The sequence below is a fragment of the Cuculus canorus genome, chromosome 3 (assembly GCF_017976375.1).
Source record: "Cuculus canorus isolate bCucCan1 chromosome 3, bCucCan1.pri, whole genome shotgun sequence".
Classification (NCBI taxonomy): Eukaryota; Metazoa; Chordata; class Aves; order Cuculiformes; family Cuculidae; genus Cuculus; species Cuculus canorus.
The window spans coordinates 86,901,941-86,919,627 of NC_071403.1; the positions used below are offsets into that span (position 1 = coordinate 86,901,941).

A 17,687-nucleotide genomic window follows, 5' to 3' on the forward strand; every position below is an offset into this window, starting at 1 on the left:
GGCACGTAGTACAAAGTACATCTCAGTTATATGCCCAGTAGTGTCTAGACCAGCACTCTGCAAAGAAATCTGCGACCTGCAAATCTTTGTCAAAGCCAGCCCATGGAGATGGTGCTTCTGAAAATAGTCGTGGAGAAGTTGGTACGTCTTTGCACCAATTTTAAGATTCAAGTTAAGGATTTCTGATATCTAGCTGCTTTTGAAAGCTGCCAAAATTTATGAAGACTTTCTCTAGTAAAATGTCGATTGACATCTGGAGGGACTGGCACTGAGCTCTGAAAGGGGAGGGATAAAAATTTTCTTCTGGAGCTGCTTAAGAAGCCATATAGCCTTCTAAGCCTTAAATTAAAACTAAATTAAAATGTTCCTTCAGACATAAAGGTCCACGTTTTATTGCACCTGTATATGTTGATATGCTCATAGTACTATTTGTATCAAGGGCTGCTGTATCAAATTTTACATACACATCACTTAGATGCCTTTTCTGAGATCATGAGGGTCCTTCTTCTCAGAAGTTGTTTACATTGTAAGAATATGTGGAATTACAATCAATTAATCTCCTTAACATTATACTCCTTAACAATTTGAGATTTAGTATTTGCATATGTATTTAAATAATATAAATTTCAACATCAGTGAGTGTGCTTTCTGAGGCTGACGTGCATAGTTGGTAATAATTAATTTTATTCTAATTCTTCCAAGAGATTATTGGGTGCTTATTTGTGTTCCTTTTAGCTGTTAAAAGGTTTGCATTTTTTTTCTTTAGTACCTGGACTGTCTAGTTCAGACTCAAGTAAATTTTTTCTCATTTGGGAGTAGAGTCTAGGGAAGAGTAAGCATGTCGTAACCATATCAAACAACAGAATAATCAGATACTGTGAACACCTTGTATTTTATGTACAAATTTGGAGCTTCTGAGTGAATATGGAGAATGACTGGTAGCATGTGATTTTTTTGAAGATATTAGGCGTTGAAGGTTATGTCATGTGTCGTTTTGAACATAATTGTTCATAGGTGTTGAAAGAGATTTTTTACATTAGACCTATGACAACAATATAACAAGGTACTAAGGATTCTGCAATATAACAGTTTATACAATATCTAGCAAACTTTAGTCCTAATCTGATGTGTGTGCTTGGTACTATTCTTATGCAAATCGTAAGAGTAGTAGTGTATTTTGGAACAAAGTATTAGTGCACACACTCTGCTCTCTAGGAACTTGGACCAGTCAACCCAGTAGTAGGTTTCCCTCTGAGCAGAATGATAACAGGATTAAATTTTAAGTCACAAACTTATTAAAAATCAGCTAGTTGGATTTTTCTGCTGGTAGCATATTTGAGTAGCTTTTGTAAATCACTGATGAGTTCACAACTGGTATTTTAAAATTAGAACCAGACAGGTAATGACGGTTAAATGAAAACAGTAAGTCTGCCTAATCTTATACTTTAGGAAGGTAATCTCTATAAAGTAGTATACTTCATAATTTGAACAGGTTTAGGTAGGGTTGATTTCCTTAGCAAACATTTCTTATATCAGCAAAAGCAGCTTTGTGTTACTTTTTTCCAGCAGGTACCATAAATCCACCAGTTAATGATGGGAGTAGAGCTAATAAGCATTGTCATGAAAAGAAAAGATGATCAAATATACTGGATATGCTAGGTCATGATGAGAGATAGTAAAGATGCACGTATTTTGATTATGCTGATCTTATCTCCTTCAAATCTGTCCATTAGGAAAACAAACTCAATATACAGCTGGACAAGTAAGACAGTAAGCCTGAAGCCAGATAGCACATCACCAGTATTATAAAAAAAAAAATAGATGATCATTCTGTGGAGAACCGTTTCACATTTTTCTCCATGGTTCAGCTGCATGTTGGGAAGATGGTGGTTGTTTCTAAAGTACTAAGGGTTGACTAGAAGTCCATTTTACCTTTAAAGAAAACTGTAATACACAAAATGTGCGAATTCTACCAGTGCATTATTTTACAGAAATTAGGAAGGGCAATTAGCAATTGCAATCACATACATTGTTTCAGGACATGAAACTGGCATTGGTGAATTAAATTACCTCTACATCAGTGTCAATATCTAGCATATGAAATAAAGACACTGTGATTTCTCTGCTTTTTGTGGCAGATGAGGCTGATCATGAAGTGACACCTAATGGTTTTCATCAAATAGGGATAGCATTATTAAAAAGATGAAAGTCTTCCTTAGGAAGTGTCGGATGATATCTGTTATCTATGTGATCTCTTGCAGATCCTGAAACTCAATTTATCTTTACTATGGATGCTGAGATTTATAGGGATGGTGCTGTTAGTTGCTACATCTGTTGTCTTTCTGTGGTAAGACAGGTTTGAGACCAAAACTGTTTTAAATACTGGTCAGTGGCAGCTGCAGGTAATTTATTGACAGCTTCTCTTAGTCCGGTCGCGTAATGGGTAGAATGGAGCTGGACTGAGCTTTTGACCCTTGAAATACTTGTATTAGTACTGTAGGCAGTTTGGGCCCCCTACATATTCGATGGAAAGAGACTCAGCCTATAAAATTTTTCTTTTGTACATATGTTCTTCTACAGCACTTAACCACTGTTGTAGACAAACACTTATCTGTCCGTCTGTCTTACAGACAGCAGCCTGGCAACCTGGACAAAAGGCAGGATTCCCTTGGATTCTTCATCAGCAGATTCAGAAAGACTGTGTCCCAATCAGTCACGTTCAGATTGGTATCACTGCCAGAGATATGAACAGTTAGAAAGAGCTCATGTTGTGAGTAAACTGGTGAATTAACTGAGCATCTCAAGTTAATTCTGATTGGCAGGTAAAGTATCATTTGGTTTTGGTAATTGGATTGCTTAAATAATCATTTTTTTATTGTAAAAAATACTCAGTTTTGACCTGATCTTTCTCCTCTCTTTTTGTCTGTCTCTTCCCACTGGCCTGCACCAACTTGTGGCTTATCTCATATTGTGGGCTTGGCTACTTTGTTTCCATTTTTTAATGAGGTAGATTTCTGAAAGAGCTGTGCTTATAGACCAAATATTTTATACTCATGACTCTCTAGTAGTAGCAGAGTAGCTTGTAGTTCACCATTCAAATCCGTGTACATTTTGTTTTATATATGATCTCACTGCTCAACAGTTTCAAATGTGATTATGAAAACGTTTAAACAAATTTCTTCTTTTTTTTCTTCAAACATATTTTCCCTAATGCATATCTGCATAATTAGAACATAACATAAGCTATACTGTAGCATTACAATCAGGAATTAATTATTGTAACATGAAATTTTCATTTTTTTTGTCTTTCCTAACTGCAAAGGTGAGTATAGCTTAAAATTGAAAAAATATTAGGCCTTTTCATAGAAACCTGTTTGAAGATCATAAAGGAGTACAAAAGAATAAAAGCTTTTTGTTTGTGTTTGCAATCAAATCTTTCTTAAAAGGAAGTCTGACACACAGGCATTGTAGTTTTTTTTTAATTTTGCATTGAAGAAAGCAAGATACAAGTCTCACCGGATTAACTGGAATTCAAGTATAGCAGAAAAAAATACATTTAAAAATAAGTGCTTGCAAACCAGAAGTTCAATGAGCCTTGCAAGTGGCTATTCAAAAGTGATTTTCAAATATTAGAGAAGCTTAATTTATTGCTTGCCTAATTTGTTGCCTGTATCAAAACAAAACAGACGAAAATAGGTCAACATAAAAAGATACTGAAAATTATTTAAATAGGAAAACATTCTAAAAGAAGTACATTTAAAGATGTTGTAGATCAATCTGTTCTACTAAATGAATCTGTTCTATTGAATTTATTGAGCTTATACAATGTATTCAGAAATATATTTCTGTTTTTAAAGACAGCTTGCAAATTTGAAAGATTTGTAAATCAAATCAATGTGTTTGCCAGTGGGCTCTTGAAAATTCTTTAAACGAGTACTCAGTTAACATGCATAGTATAAAATGTTCAGTGAGAAGTTTGTTGGTACAGCAAATAAAAGGAAAACTATATAGATGTTAATGCTATAGTTTCAGTGCTGCACTTACAAAAATTAACTGACATCCTTACAGATCTGGTAAGTTTGGTAGCTAAATGTGAAATACTGTGTAAAAATACAAAAGTATCTTACTGGCTTAGGTGCAAATATAGTTAAAATTGAGATTGAACTGTGGTTAACTCATTGCGTTGGACTTAACTATTGTTCTGATCAGAGTTTATTTAATATAATAGTAGGAGCCCTGGCTGCAAGGCCAGCTGATGAACTGAAATGCCTATGCATAGACGTGTAAATGGAAAGAAACAAATCAGATCTGTTGCTTTCAATAGTACCATTGTAAACCCACACATTTACATGATTAATTTCCAGTGTGAACCGGTGTTCTTAGTTTAAAGACATGCTGATATAAACCTGCTTCCTTGCTTTCAGGAGTTGTAGCAATGGTAGGGCAACAGAGCAAGGGCTTTTCCTGTGCTTGAATAATTTGCAGGTCCTTTCACCTTTAGATGCTTGTTTTTCCCTAGCTTAAAAAAGAGAAATTTTATTATCTGCTCTTTTGGCTGACAGTAAGAAATCACTATTATGAAATTTAATGACTCACTGACCTGTAGCATTGAAAAATTGGTTTATTTACAACAACAATCACTATCTGAAAGGATAATGTAAACCAGTTTGATGTTTGGTACTTCTGTAATTACCTTATGTCATGTGTCAGCAGTGGATATCTGTAGTTTGGATCACTTATCTACCATCTGGTTTATATAAAGGCCTTCAGGGTCTTTATCAAAATGCGTATGTGAACTTTTCACTCTGTGAAGTGAAAACCTGGGTCAATTATATCTATTTTCTGTGACCTTCTTAACTTTTCACACCCACTTTGCCAGAGAGTTGTTACAGATTGTGATACTTGCCTGCAGTATCAATTGAGGAATGATTCATAGCTTCGTTAATGTTGTCAGAGGTGTGGCTGATATATAAATGAAATATCTTCATGACAAATGCCATTACCTCCCTCAAATTCATTCTGCTTCACCGTTGTTAGTCTTATTATCTGTTCAGTTAATTAATAGCTGTCTTTCCAAAGAGTGTACAAATAATTCTGTGCCTATGAAGGTAGGAGAGCTAGTAGTGTGGTTCGAGCAATAGGCTAGAATTTACCAAATAAGATTTTAGATCCTGTCATCATCTACTTGGGTGACAACTCAGAAAAATTTGTGCCTAGGTTTTGACACATGAACAAGCAATTAGGTGCAATAAGTTTCCCCCATGTAAATTTGCTGTAGTATTTCTGCACCCTCTCTCTTGTAGAGTTTTAGTTTGGAGCTCAGAGGATGAACTGGACAGCTGGTTCTCACCCAGCAATTCACATCCTGAACAATGGCCTACATACCTTTTACCTACATACTACTAATCTGTTTTAATATAATAATATTTCAAACACTTGTGCTTAATATTAGTATAAATTAAGTCTGGCAGCACTTTTTTGTGGTACTCTTAAATGATGTGACGCTACTATGGAGTCCATCGCTGCAGAACCACTTGCAAGATCAGGGCCTCAACATTTTGAACACAGTTAAAATAGTTGAGTATAAATGTATTAAGCCCCAGATAATCGTGCAAGAAGTAATATTAAGTGATATCAACTAGAGAAGTTGATGAACATGAAAATTGTTCTGTTTTACAGCATTTACAGAATGTATATATCAAATAGTCTTAACGTTCTTAAGGACCCATGTGTATATAGCACAGTTAAATGTTTAAGTATTTTAAAGTATGAGAACTCGGTAACTGTCATTGCAAAAAAGAGGATTATTTTCAGACTCACAAAACAATAAAACAAACATCACAAAAGTTAATTCAATGGAGCATGATACAACTTCACAGAATGGGAATAAATTTACAATGTATAATTTTCATGCGAGAATTCTTGAGTTATCAGATAATGTATTTCCTTTCAATGATTATTCTGCAAGCCTTATTTAGGCCTTTCTTACAATAGAAGCTTCACTGTGTATTTCTATACAGAGTGCTCTTGTGTGTTGTTCACCCGTCTACAAAATAGTTTTCCTATTTAAATTGGAGAAGTTAGAATAAGGAAAAGAATTTGCTTCATTCATGTGTTTGGCAAAAAGATTCTGAGTCATCAGAGTCTGAAGAGAAAGAAAGTAGCATTGACAAGAAAGAAAGTAGCAAGAGTAAATATTTGCCTAGAGTAAATATAACAACAGTAAATATTTGCCTAGAACTTAAGATTTATGATAATTGAACAACTTGTTATTTGTGTAGCTGAAAATATTCTTGAACCAGTGTTATACTATGGATTATTATGCACTGAGTAGATTTATAAGATCATGCCTGTATTTCTGCTTCTTAAAATTGGAGGTTGGTCTTGCAGACTGGGGACCTGATTATCATTTATACTACAAAGTCTACACTTCTTTTCTCGGTGGAAGGGGGATTTAAAGGAGAAGTAAATAAATATGGAAATAAAACCCACTGTGGTACTAAAGATAGGAAGGACCTCAGGCAAGGAGTTTCAGTCCCAGGAGTAGTAGTTGTGAGGAGAGGCTGACCTAGGCTCAGAAAAAAAGTAGCTGCAGGCGAGGAGGGGTCCAAGTTCGACAAGCATCTGAGAAAAAGTGCAGTGGATCCAAGTGCATTCTGGAGTGGACCCATGGCCAAAGAGCCAAAAACTCCCCCACTGGTACACACAAGAGGAGGACAATAATGAAGAAGAATGGAAGATTGCAAGGGCAAGGACCAGCATTAGGAAATGGCTTTCCCCGAAGCCTGAGATATACTTGTAGAACCGCTTCACTGCTCTGCAGACTAAAGAGGAAACACCAACCATATCGGAAAGAGACTCAAGCCGAGTAAGACAACTCGATCTGCTCCCCAGTAACAATTGGCACTATGAAGAAAAGGCAGTGGGTGGTAGGAGTAGAAGACTGTCTTCTGAGAAGTACAGAGGCACCCATTTGCTGACCCAACCCAATCTTCAGAGAGGTGTGCTGCCTATCAGGGGCTCATAACAGGATTGTTTCATATGGGTACCAGGGATGTAGCCAGGAGCAGTCTGAGGGGCATCAAGAGGGACTACAGAGCCCTGGGAGCAGTGGTAAGAGACTCTGGAGCTCAAGTAGTTTTTTCATCAATCCCCCCTGGAAAAAAAGTGATGGCATTCATAACGGCCAGTTGAGTCTGGCAAATCCACAAATGGCTACAGGGCTGGTGGCATAGCCAGGGCTGTGTAGCCAAGCTACATAGACCATGCAGTTTTCTCACTTTGAGAAACCTGGTGTGCTGGAGGCTGGTGGAGTTCATCTGTCAGAGAAGGGGAAGAACATCTTCAGTCATAAGCTTGCCAAGCTGGTGAAAAGGACTTTAAAGTAAAGTTGTCCAGAGAGAGGAATCTCAATCCGTCCCACTTTTACGAGTTTGATGCTAATGCCAGCAATAAATGCCCAGAGCCTGAAGAAGGAACACAGATCAGTAGGAGAGCACCTGAAGAGAAACAGATTAATCAGGGGCCCAACTTAAGTACCTCTATGCAAACGCACATAATATGGGGAATAAGCAAGAGGAGTAAGAGACATGCACACGCATGCAGGAGTATGATCTTATTGGCATCATGGAGACAAGGTGGGATGAATCCTGTGACTGGGGTGTTGGATGGAGGGATACAGGCTCTTTAGGAAAGACAGGCAAGAGAGGTGAGGAAGGGGTGTTGTCCTCTAGGTCAATGACCGGCTGGAGTGCATGGAGCTCCACTGGGGATGGAGAAGAGCCAACTGAGAGCTTATGGGTCAGGATTAAAGGGAAGGCAGGAACAGATGATGTTGTGGGGGTCTGCTGCTACAGGCCATGGGACCAGGAAGAGGGAGCAGATGAGGCCCTCTATGAACAGATAAGCACAGCCTCACGTTTGCAAGCCCTGGACTTCAGGGAGGACTTCAGCCTGCCTGGCATCTGTTGGAGGGGCAACACAGCAAGGTACAAGCAATCCAGGAGGCTCTTGGAATGCATTGATGATAATTTTCTTCTCCAAGTGATAGAAGAGCCAATGAGGAGAGGTGCTGTGCTGGACCTTGTTCTAATCACCAAGGAATGGCTGGTAGGTACTGTGAAGCTGCAATGACCATGAAGTGGAGTGTGCAACTTCCAAAAATTACAGAAACAAATTTTAACCTGTTCAGATCACAGTCTGATCCCTGAACACAGCCGAGGTCACTCAGACCTGATCTGACACGCACACCATAAGGTAATGGGAGGGAGACAGAGAGAAAGAGAGAGAAAGAGAAGGAAAGAAATCACCACATTGATGGGCAGCAGCAGTTCCTTGGGAACACGCAGTCACAGCAGCAGCTTCTTCAGGCTGCATGGTCCAGGCTGGTTCAATCGAAGTGATGGTCAAGAGAGAGCATGACAGCATGGGAGTGAGAGCTGAGCCCGCGTGGCTCCTTGCAAGTTATTTTATAAGATCCGTCCGACCTCCCATCAGCACGTGTTGGGGTGCTCTTGCCACGTGTCTTTCGGGAGGGTCCGGCCTGGGCAGTCCAGCAGGTGGAGGAAGGCGGGGAGGGAGAGAGGGGGCAGTCAGCACCCGCTGCTGCATCACCTCCCCGTGTTGCAGCCAGCTCTGGACCTTGAGTTCAGCCAGGTGAGGGAGAGCGGTGCTTACTCCTGCACCTCCCCTCCATTGAACCCAGTGCTACAGACGAGGCCCTCAGCTGATACCCCAAGCTCCGTCCTTGGGGAGGTCTGCTGCTACACCACCTCCACTGTTTGTTGCTGGTGCCGCAAAACAAATATACAAATGGGCAGACTTCAGACAAAATGTTTAAGACAAAGAATGAAGCAAAGTTGGGCTTTACATTCAACCTCATGACTTAAATATTTGTCACAGAACTCAAACCCAAAACTCAGGCCCATGCTGTCTATAGTGGTGACACTTATAAGAAGGGGAGAGGATAAGGAGACTAAGACCGAGGGTGAGAGAAGGAAGGGGTAGTCATGTCCCAGATCCACGAGCTATCAACTTGCCCTGTCAAAAGACAAGGTGTATTTCCTAGATCCATGAGCTGTCAACTCACGTGTAGGCCTCTTTCGACTTGCGCAGTCAAAGAACAGGGTGTTTCGTAGATCCACGAGCTGCCAACTCGTGCCTAGGCCTCTTTTCACGTGCAAAAAAATCCTCTAAGTTACCTCGCCAAATCTCCTTTGACTTTTTCATGTCAACCAGTGCTTTTTGTGCTCTCAGCAGAGCTGCCCGCTCTGCTGCCATGTCTGTTTCCAATGCCTCATTCACTGTTTTCAGTGTTTCCAGTTCTCTCTCAGTTTTAAGTCACCTCTTAAAAGTCCATCTGATCATGGAGCAGATCCTCCTGGAAACTCTGCTGAGGCATGTGGAAAATGAGGAGGTGATTTGTGACAGCCAACATGGGAGATTGTGCCTGAAAAACTTGATGGCCTTCTGTGATGGGGCTACAGCATTGGTGGATGAGGGAAGAGTAGCTGGCATCATACTCATGCAAAGTATTTAACACTGTCCAACATGATATTTTTGTCTCAAAATTGTATGGAGAGATATGGATTTGATGGATAGATAAAGACTTGGCTGGATGGTCACACTCAGAGTTTTGGGCAACGACTCAGTGTCCAAGTAGGAGGCCAGTTATGAGTGGCATTCCGCAGGGATGGGTATTGAGACCAGCGTTAACATCTTTGTTACAGACAGGGGCAGTGGGATTGAGAGCCCCCTTAGCATGTTTGCCAATGACACCAAGCTGTTCCGCTTAGTCAATGTGCTGGAGGAAAGGGACCATCCAGAGGGACTTTAACAGGTTTGAGATCTGGGCCTATGCAAACGTCATGAAGTTCAATGAGGCCAAGTGCAAGGTCCTGCACCTGGGTCAAGGCAGTCCCAAGCACAGATGCAAGCTGGGCAAAGAATGGGTTGAGAGTAGCCCTGAAGAGAAGGACTTGGGGATGCTGGTGGGTGAGAAGCTCAGCATGAGCTGGCAATGTGCACTTGCAGCCCAGAAAGCCAACTGTATGCTGAGCTGCATCAAAAGAAGTGTGGCCAGTGGGCTGAAGGAGGTGTATCTCTCCATCTGTTTTGTTCTTGTGAGACCTCATCTGGAGTACTGTTTCGGTTCTGGAGTTCTCAGCACAGGAAGGACGTGGATCTGTTAGTGAGTCCAGAGGAAGGCCACGAAGATGGGAGGGCTGGAGCAACTTGCAGATGCTATTACAGAGGAATTAGCAATCCATTTGATCGAAATTTTGTCAGGTCAGTCTTTTGCTTTATGTAGCTATGGCATTTTTAATCTGTTCTTGAATGACAGAACAGCATTCACTGTGGTGGTTAACCACAGTCTTACTGTAAACAGGGCTCCAACCCTGACTGCCATGTATTGTGCACTGTAGAGCTTCTCTTTATGACGCATTTTGGACTTTGTCAGTACAAAGTGAAAGATGGAAGACTAGAACATCTACTTATCAGGAAATTACATTAAATTTCCACACTTAAATGAATGAAACATTAAGAATGAATTGAGAATAGCATGGTTTGCTATAAACATTTGGGTCAGTGTCACAGATGAGAAATAGTCTCCTTACTCTCCTCTATCTATTAGTGAGAAACTGGTACATTTGGCAATGTCTGTATGGCAATTCATTCACCAAGCAACAGAACTAAGGAGCTTCCAGTGATATTTCCCTGCCCAGCTGACGTGTGCTTTGTGCTTGTCTCTTATGCAGTGATTGCATAGAAAATGTATCCCATATATGCTTTTCACAATCTCCACATCTGACTCCTTTTCCTCACCCACTGCAATCTCAGACACCCCATGCTTTTCCTGAGACAACCTGCCATGCTTGCTTTCCCTTCTTCTGTCCAGATCCTCCCCATGCGTGCAGCAGTCCCGGCCACTGTGCCACCACTGTCTTCTATAAGCTATGCCCTCTTAGGTCTTCCAGCTTGGCAAGAAACATGCTCTAACTGAGTTAGATCTACAAATTTCACCAGGAAAAGTGATTAAGGATTGTTTAGCCTAGAGAAAAGCAGGCTGAGGGCAGACCTTATCACTGTCTTAAACTACCTGAAAGGATATAGTAGAGAGGTGGGTTGTTCTCTTTGCCCAAGTGGGAGGTGATAGGACGAGCAGGAATGGCCTCAAGCTGCACCACGGAAGGTTCAAATTGGACATTAGGAAAATCTTCTTCGCTGAAAGGGTTATCAAGCGCTGGCACAGGCTGCCCAGGGAGGTGATAGAGTCACCATGCCTGAGGTATTTAAAAGATGGGTAGATGAAGTGCTTAGGGATATGATTTAGAAGTGGTCAAGTACGGTTGGACTTGATGATCTCAAAGGTCTTTTCCAGCCCAGAGATTCTATGATAAGACAATCTTTCCTCTTAGTTATTACTTGATCAATGGATTAGAAATTTTAAAAGGCTAGACTGACACACTGACATAAGCATCATTTTCGTAAGAAACCAAATTAAAATGATTAATATACATGTATAAATTTAGTAGTTTTCTTTAATTGCTGTGCTGCTGACTTTTAGTGCAATAAATTGTAGATGTGAAGGACGAGTCTGGATTGTTTCTGCTTTATGCCAGAATACAAAATGAAGATTTACAAATTCTCATTATTTTACTGTCTCAACTTCTGTATATGTTTTTTATGTATCAATCAGGCTATGGCTTCATACAGTTGTAAAAAGTGGAAGCCTACCTTGTAAAATTGGGAGAATATTTTGCAATTATTATCTATAGGAACATGACTAAGAAAAAATTATACTTGTCTATTTTGAAATGAATTATTACAGTAAATTTTATGTAGCTAAAAATATATGTTTAAAATTTTACTGTACAGGCTTTACACAAAGAAATACTAACAACTTAAATCATACAGCAAGTAGCTACTGATCTAATGCACGTGGTTCTATCTAAACTTTATCTTGCAGAGTGAAAAATTACGTTTGTGAATGATATCTGTGCTGCAGTGAGATTCTCTCCTTGGTGAAGGAGAAATTGGTCATGAAGTGGAAGAAAAATGAGACAATGATTTCTGCTCCAAATATTATATCATGGAAACATAGAATGATTTGTAGGATGGCTTGATGACTTACCTTGGTTGTTGAACATTTGATGTTTGAGTTACAAACCAGACACTGGGAATAGGCTGTAGTGGTGCCAGAGACAGCACATTGGAGGGCTGGAGGAAGGGAGGCAGGACTAAGATTAAGGGTAATACATTCTGGAATCTATAGCTATTACAGCTAATTAATCTAAAGTTGAACAAAAATATACCTATTTTTCTGAATTGGAGTCCATTGTGACTATTACTTTTTCTATTTTTCTGAATAAAATTAGGCCCGTAGAAAAAGAAAGCAGTCCTAGGTAGGAGAAAATAAAGGGTGGCCTGTGCTGATTCTTATGAAATAGTTCCTAGTATAGTATTTTTTGCCAAGGAAGTCTGATACCGTGGGAGTAGTAAAAGTGGATTCTGCAGCATTTTCCTTTATTTGGGTGTTATATCCTGTAACACCTGTCCAAATCAATGTCTGAAGCACCTCTTCTAGTATGTGTACACTTCATTGCAGTAGCTCTGTAACTTTGCTGTGGTGAAGTTTCTACCTGCTTTCTGACTAGCCTTGCATTTTACCTAGGAAAACACAAGGCTCCTAGGAGTGTGTTCCAAACTACAGTCATATTTTGGAAGAGATCCCACTTGTTTATCGCTCTTTCACTAGGAACACTGGATTTATGCGAGAACCATGGTTGGCTCACTATCAGTGGAATAGGCAGATGGTTGTCAAATGGTGTCCTTTAGCCTAGAAGTTCCAGGATTTGCTCTTAGAGGGGGGCACTTGGGCTAGCGTTGTGACACCAAGCCATGCGTCTGGCACATGAACTACAAAGTTCAGATGGTCTGCTGTGTTCAGCATTTCCTATTTTCTAGCTCTCTGTCTCTACTAACACATTTTCAGAGGTCCATGCTCTTGGGATGCCCTCACCTTGGGAGCTGGACATTGCCATTCACAAGCACTCCACTTTCCCAGGTAACTGTAGGGAAAGAGGAGAAGTGCAGTATCAGTATTCTGAATCATTCAAGCAGTGCATAGATCCTAGTATTTGGCACAACAGCAGCTATATTGAAGATGTCAGAGTGGACCCTAGACAGCCCTTTCAGCGTTTATTGATGTTATGAAGTGGCCAGATGGTTATTTTCTGTATCAGTGGTTAAACAAAGATTTACTAAACTAAGAAATATTTTTTTTCTTTCAAACAAAGTACTTCTAACACGGATACTCAAGCAGACTAACCATTGCAGACATCTCCATTTGTCAGTAAGCTTTTGCAACCACCAAAATATCCCTGCCTATTGTTTGTGGGGATATTGTGAAAGCAGACAGTCTTGTGTTTCACAAGCCAGAAATTCAATTTAGAACCAGCTATTAAATTGAATTCCGGTTTTACCTTAACAATAGAGTTATTTTATCCCATTTTTTCCTAAATTCTAATAAATTTTAAAGACGGAGGGAGGAATTTTAGTGTTTCTTTCATACCTACCTCTTGCAATAGCAGGGACTAGCTCATGTGGTTAAGGAACATTCTGAGAGGCACTTTTCAAATACAAAAGTCCTCATCATTTGTCCTCATCATCTTCATCCCTATTGTGCTGGAATATAATGATGTGGTAAATGGTGAGATATGGTTGTGCAACTCTAAAAGTTGGCATGTGTTCCTTCAAAAGGAGCAAGAAAGAATAATTAATCTGAACAAGATATTCAGACTTTCCAATGCTGTATTGTGTTACAGAAGCTATTTATTTGTTTGTTTGTTTGTTTGTTTATAACTAGTCAAAAGGTATTTCGGATTAGTGTTGTTAGACTGAATCAGTATTTTTTGGCCGAATGTCCATTCTCACTGTCACAACAGCAACCAGCATTCAAAGAGTTAGCTGATTTTTGAGTACTCACGTCCAAAGAAGGAAAGAAGCAAAAAGCTAAACTCAAGATTAGAATAATTGACAAAATCTCGTTTGCCTTTCTAGGTCATGAAGAATTTTGCTTCATGTAGCTTATTCAGTGCAGAACTGAAATGCAGTTCTTTACAGGTCTTCGGTTTTCTAATATTTTTTGCAAACTTTTTTTCTTATTTTTGAGGGCAAATTTTTTAAAAGTACATGTCTTGGACACTGAGTATCTGGTGCTTATTTTAACTCTCCGAAAACACAGGAGTCTTTGCCTTCATGTCTGACACTCAGTGAAAAAGTAAGGACTTGAGATGTTCTCTGATCTGTCAGTGTGAAAGGCATACAGCAGTATTAAAATGTTATGGCATCGATTTAAATTCAGACAATTAAAAGGGCCCATGGAGACTGCGTTGAAGAACTTTGGAGTAATTTGAGGAATTTATGTTAGATTATTTGTCATGCCAAAGTCTTACCTTGTCCTCTGGGGAGATGTGACTTCTCTCCAGCTGAACAGATCATCTGCCAATCAAAGGCTTGTGGGTTTTTATCAGTCAAACTATGACAGAATTTTGAGAAGTTCAATCAATTCAATGACTTCCTATTTGTGAGAGATTCATACAATCTCCCTTTACTGTGTTCCACATGGAAAATGAGGGGCTGCCTTCATTCATATTTATACCAAGAATGGTTCCCATGTTCAACAAGTCAACATGCTACCAATCTCCTTGCATTTTTTTCCATTCTCACCCAAGATGAAAGTATGTTTCATTTACTGGATGTGTGTTGTGAGCTTTTATTTTTTGCACCTTGGTTTCGGGTTTTTTTTGATAGAACTATGGGATTTAATAAGTCAGCAAGACTTTTTTGAACATTTGGGATCAGTGTACAGGAAATGATATTTCCACCTGGTGCTATTCCGGTGGATTAGGCAGTGCATCAAAATATACATATTAGCTTGAGTGATAATACCTCAAGGCCTCATAGCTCTGCTGGAACTATGATAGCTTCATTGATGCTACCTGAAATTCATGTACATATTTTTCATTATAGCACTCTTGACATAAATATGTGATACACTATGTGAAAGGAATTCTGCAATCATCTTGTAATTGATTCATTGTCTAGATGGCACTAATGGAAAGGAAGTGGAGAGTCTACTTCAAAAAAGAAAAAAAGTTCCAGTACCATACCAACAGTAGTTCTTAAGTGTGCTGTATTTGTGTAAACTTCTGAGTCCAGCTTTCAATGGATTCTTAGTTTAGTGAAAGAAGTGAAAGTAATTGGCCTGATGACCCACTTATAACTACAGCGCGGCAGGAAATCACACAAGCAAGTCTGTCAGTTACTGGGTCTCAGAAGATTCCCAGTGCTCCTTTGAAACACAGCACATCCTCTAGGGGGAATATTCAGATATGTGTGTGTTCAAAAGCACGCAACGAACAGTTTATAACTTAGTCAATGTACATAAATTTTTCAACTCATATTTTATATGCTTCGCAACTGTTGTTTTATTAGTTTTAGCTGACTGAATATAAAGGCTGTTTTATTTAGAAAGATATCATTTTTATATTTAGCACTATAGCTAATACCTACAAATATGAGGTGATCAGAACTGTTTCTTGACTATATTGCCACTTTCCAATGTACAGTGTTTTGAAAATTTGGCCTGAAAGTCAAATTCTCTTGTCTAAGCCAGATCTTTGAGTATTGGCTTCACTTTTGTGTGTGTTAAGATAGTACAGTAAAAACAGATTAGAATGTATATGTAAGAAGCATCAAGCATAAAGTTATTCACTTAAGCAAGCACAGCTGTAAATTTAAACAGATTTTGATTTGTCTCTGTATATGATGTATATATAGATATATATAGATTTCTTACCTCATTCTTTCCTCATTTTATTGCTATTGAAAACTACTACTTACATATAACAAAATATTTTGGTGCTAGGTTCTTCTAGCACTTGGTTTCCAAAATACTTGCAGTTTCAGTGATGACAGAGGGTAATTAATCTACTCATGCAGTTTCTTTCATTCTTCTAATAGTGCTAAGGCTCCATCTGCCATCAGATGTCTTTCTTCCTGACTGAGATGTTTCTGTGGTCTTTGAAGACTAACTTACGTATTAGAGGTAAGCTGTTACGTGTTACTAAAACAAAACAGCAAAGCTTGTTGATGAATATTAAACTGATGCAAAATTCTGAATACCCAAATGAAGTGGGCTTTATACTTAGGAGAAAGAAAATTAGCACGTGATGTTTGAACTTGGTCAGCTCCTTTGCCTACCTCATCATAGAACTAGAGCATCTTTTCAAGTTAAAAATTTTAAGATTATATTTAATAAGATGTATTTTACTTTTTAGGAAGTTATGCCCTACTTGACTGTAAGTTTCAGTTTAATGACTAGTTTGGGTGAACGAAAGTCTATAGCCAAGTGATTTGTGGAGGCATTGTGATTTGTACTTAGCATGAAAATTAAAAAATTGCTGCATATCCTGGGCATTTTGCGTGATTATTTGAAATTTATACTTACAAGAATATAGTTATCTTATTGATTGTTTCAGGAGACATGTGACTGATTACTAGCCATTTAGAAATTACCTTCATTTATCTTGCCTTGCTATTGCTAAAATATAATACTGGAAAAGCCCCCACTGGTTTATAAGTGGACCATATCAAAACATTATTTATGACACTTTATGCCCATTGTAGTGTACAATACTTTTTTAAATATTATTTTTAATATTATTGACAATCCAAATTAATATGAATGAATATTCAGCTGAATATTATTATTCAAATATTTACTCAATATGTCTTGGCTTCCCATCTTCGTATGAGAACAGTTCTGTAAGAGCAATAATATAAAAAAGTCAAAAGCTGTATTTCATAGAAAAGTCTGTTATAGTAAACACTGTGATTTATTGTAATTAAAGGTGAACTGTGGCCTACTGTGTGTATTTTTTGCCTTTGACATTCTTGCTTCCTCTGCCCATTTATTCCTTCTAAAATTCTGAGACACATGGGAGAACTGCTGTCTTGTTTTAAAAGCTGCCTGCCATTTCAGTGCCTTCCTACATTCCTCCATTTCTATGCATGGTTTATTCCTGTCTGAGTTTAGGAGGAAATAGACGTGGTGTTGAACTGATTACTTTAAAACAATACAACTTATAGCCATAGGAACTGGCCGGTGTGGCTTGCAGTCCCAATGTACCTGAAATATTAGATTTTCTTTGCCACGGGGACCAAGTAAACAGCAATACCTATAGATAAGAGTATTGGATCCTTTGAAAGGGCAGCTTTATAAGTTCATGAATCTTAAGAAAAAAAACCTGTTGTCTGTAGCTCAGCTGTATCAGTCATGAGAAAACATTTTCAGTTATTCTAAGATACACTTTTCACTATGATCCTTACCTTTCCTTATGAAAGAACACAAAAGGTGTTAATTAGGAAGGTGGTAAAAATAATTTTGCATGTTAGCAGCTGGAAGAGAATCAAAGTGTATGTGAAGGAAGTGACAGCTCCAAATAAATGTCACATTCTCCTTCAGCCCTTACTTGCTGGTTCTTCAAGGTCCTACTGTTATTCAGACTACATGCTGTAGTTTTTCCAACATCACTTATATTTTGACACTTAATGCTCTGCTCCAGCTAGCAAAAATTGAGGTACTGAACTTTCCTCACTAAGCTGTGTTTTGTTTCCAGTGT

General features: G+C 38.7%; 1 protein-coding gene across 15 annotated transcripts in view; it reads left to right on the forward strand.

Moving 5' to 3' along the window:
• WDPCP (WD repeat containing planar cell polarity effector) overlaps positions 1-17,687 on the forward strand; it is a 164,706-nt gene that overhangs the window by 37,558 nt on the left and 109,461 nt on the right. For 13 of the 15 annotated variants that reach the window (XR_008449200.1, XR_008449201.1, XR_008449202.1 and 10 more), the window contains exons 3-4: positions 2,631-2,822; positions 16,027-16,111. Coding sequence is in view for 10 of the 15 variants with exons in the window: in XM_054063066.1 (XP_053919041.1) it covers positions 16,051-16,111 (61 nt within the window). In the remaining 5 variants the exon portion in view is untranslated. Of the gene's footprint in view, positions 1-2,630; positions 2,823-10,075; positions 10,288-16,026; positions 16,112-17,687 lie in introns of those variants that run through there. The other 2 variants (XM_054063069.1, XM_054063067.1) reach the window with 2 other exon arrangements.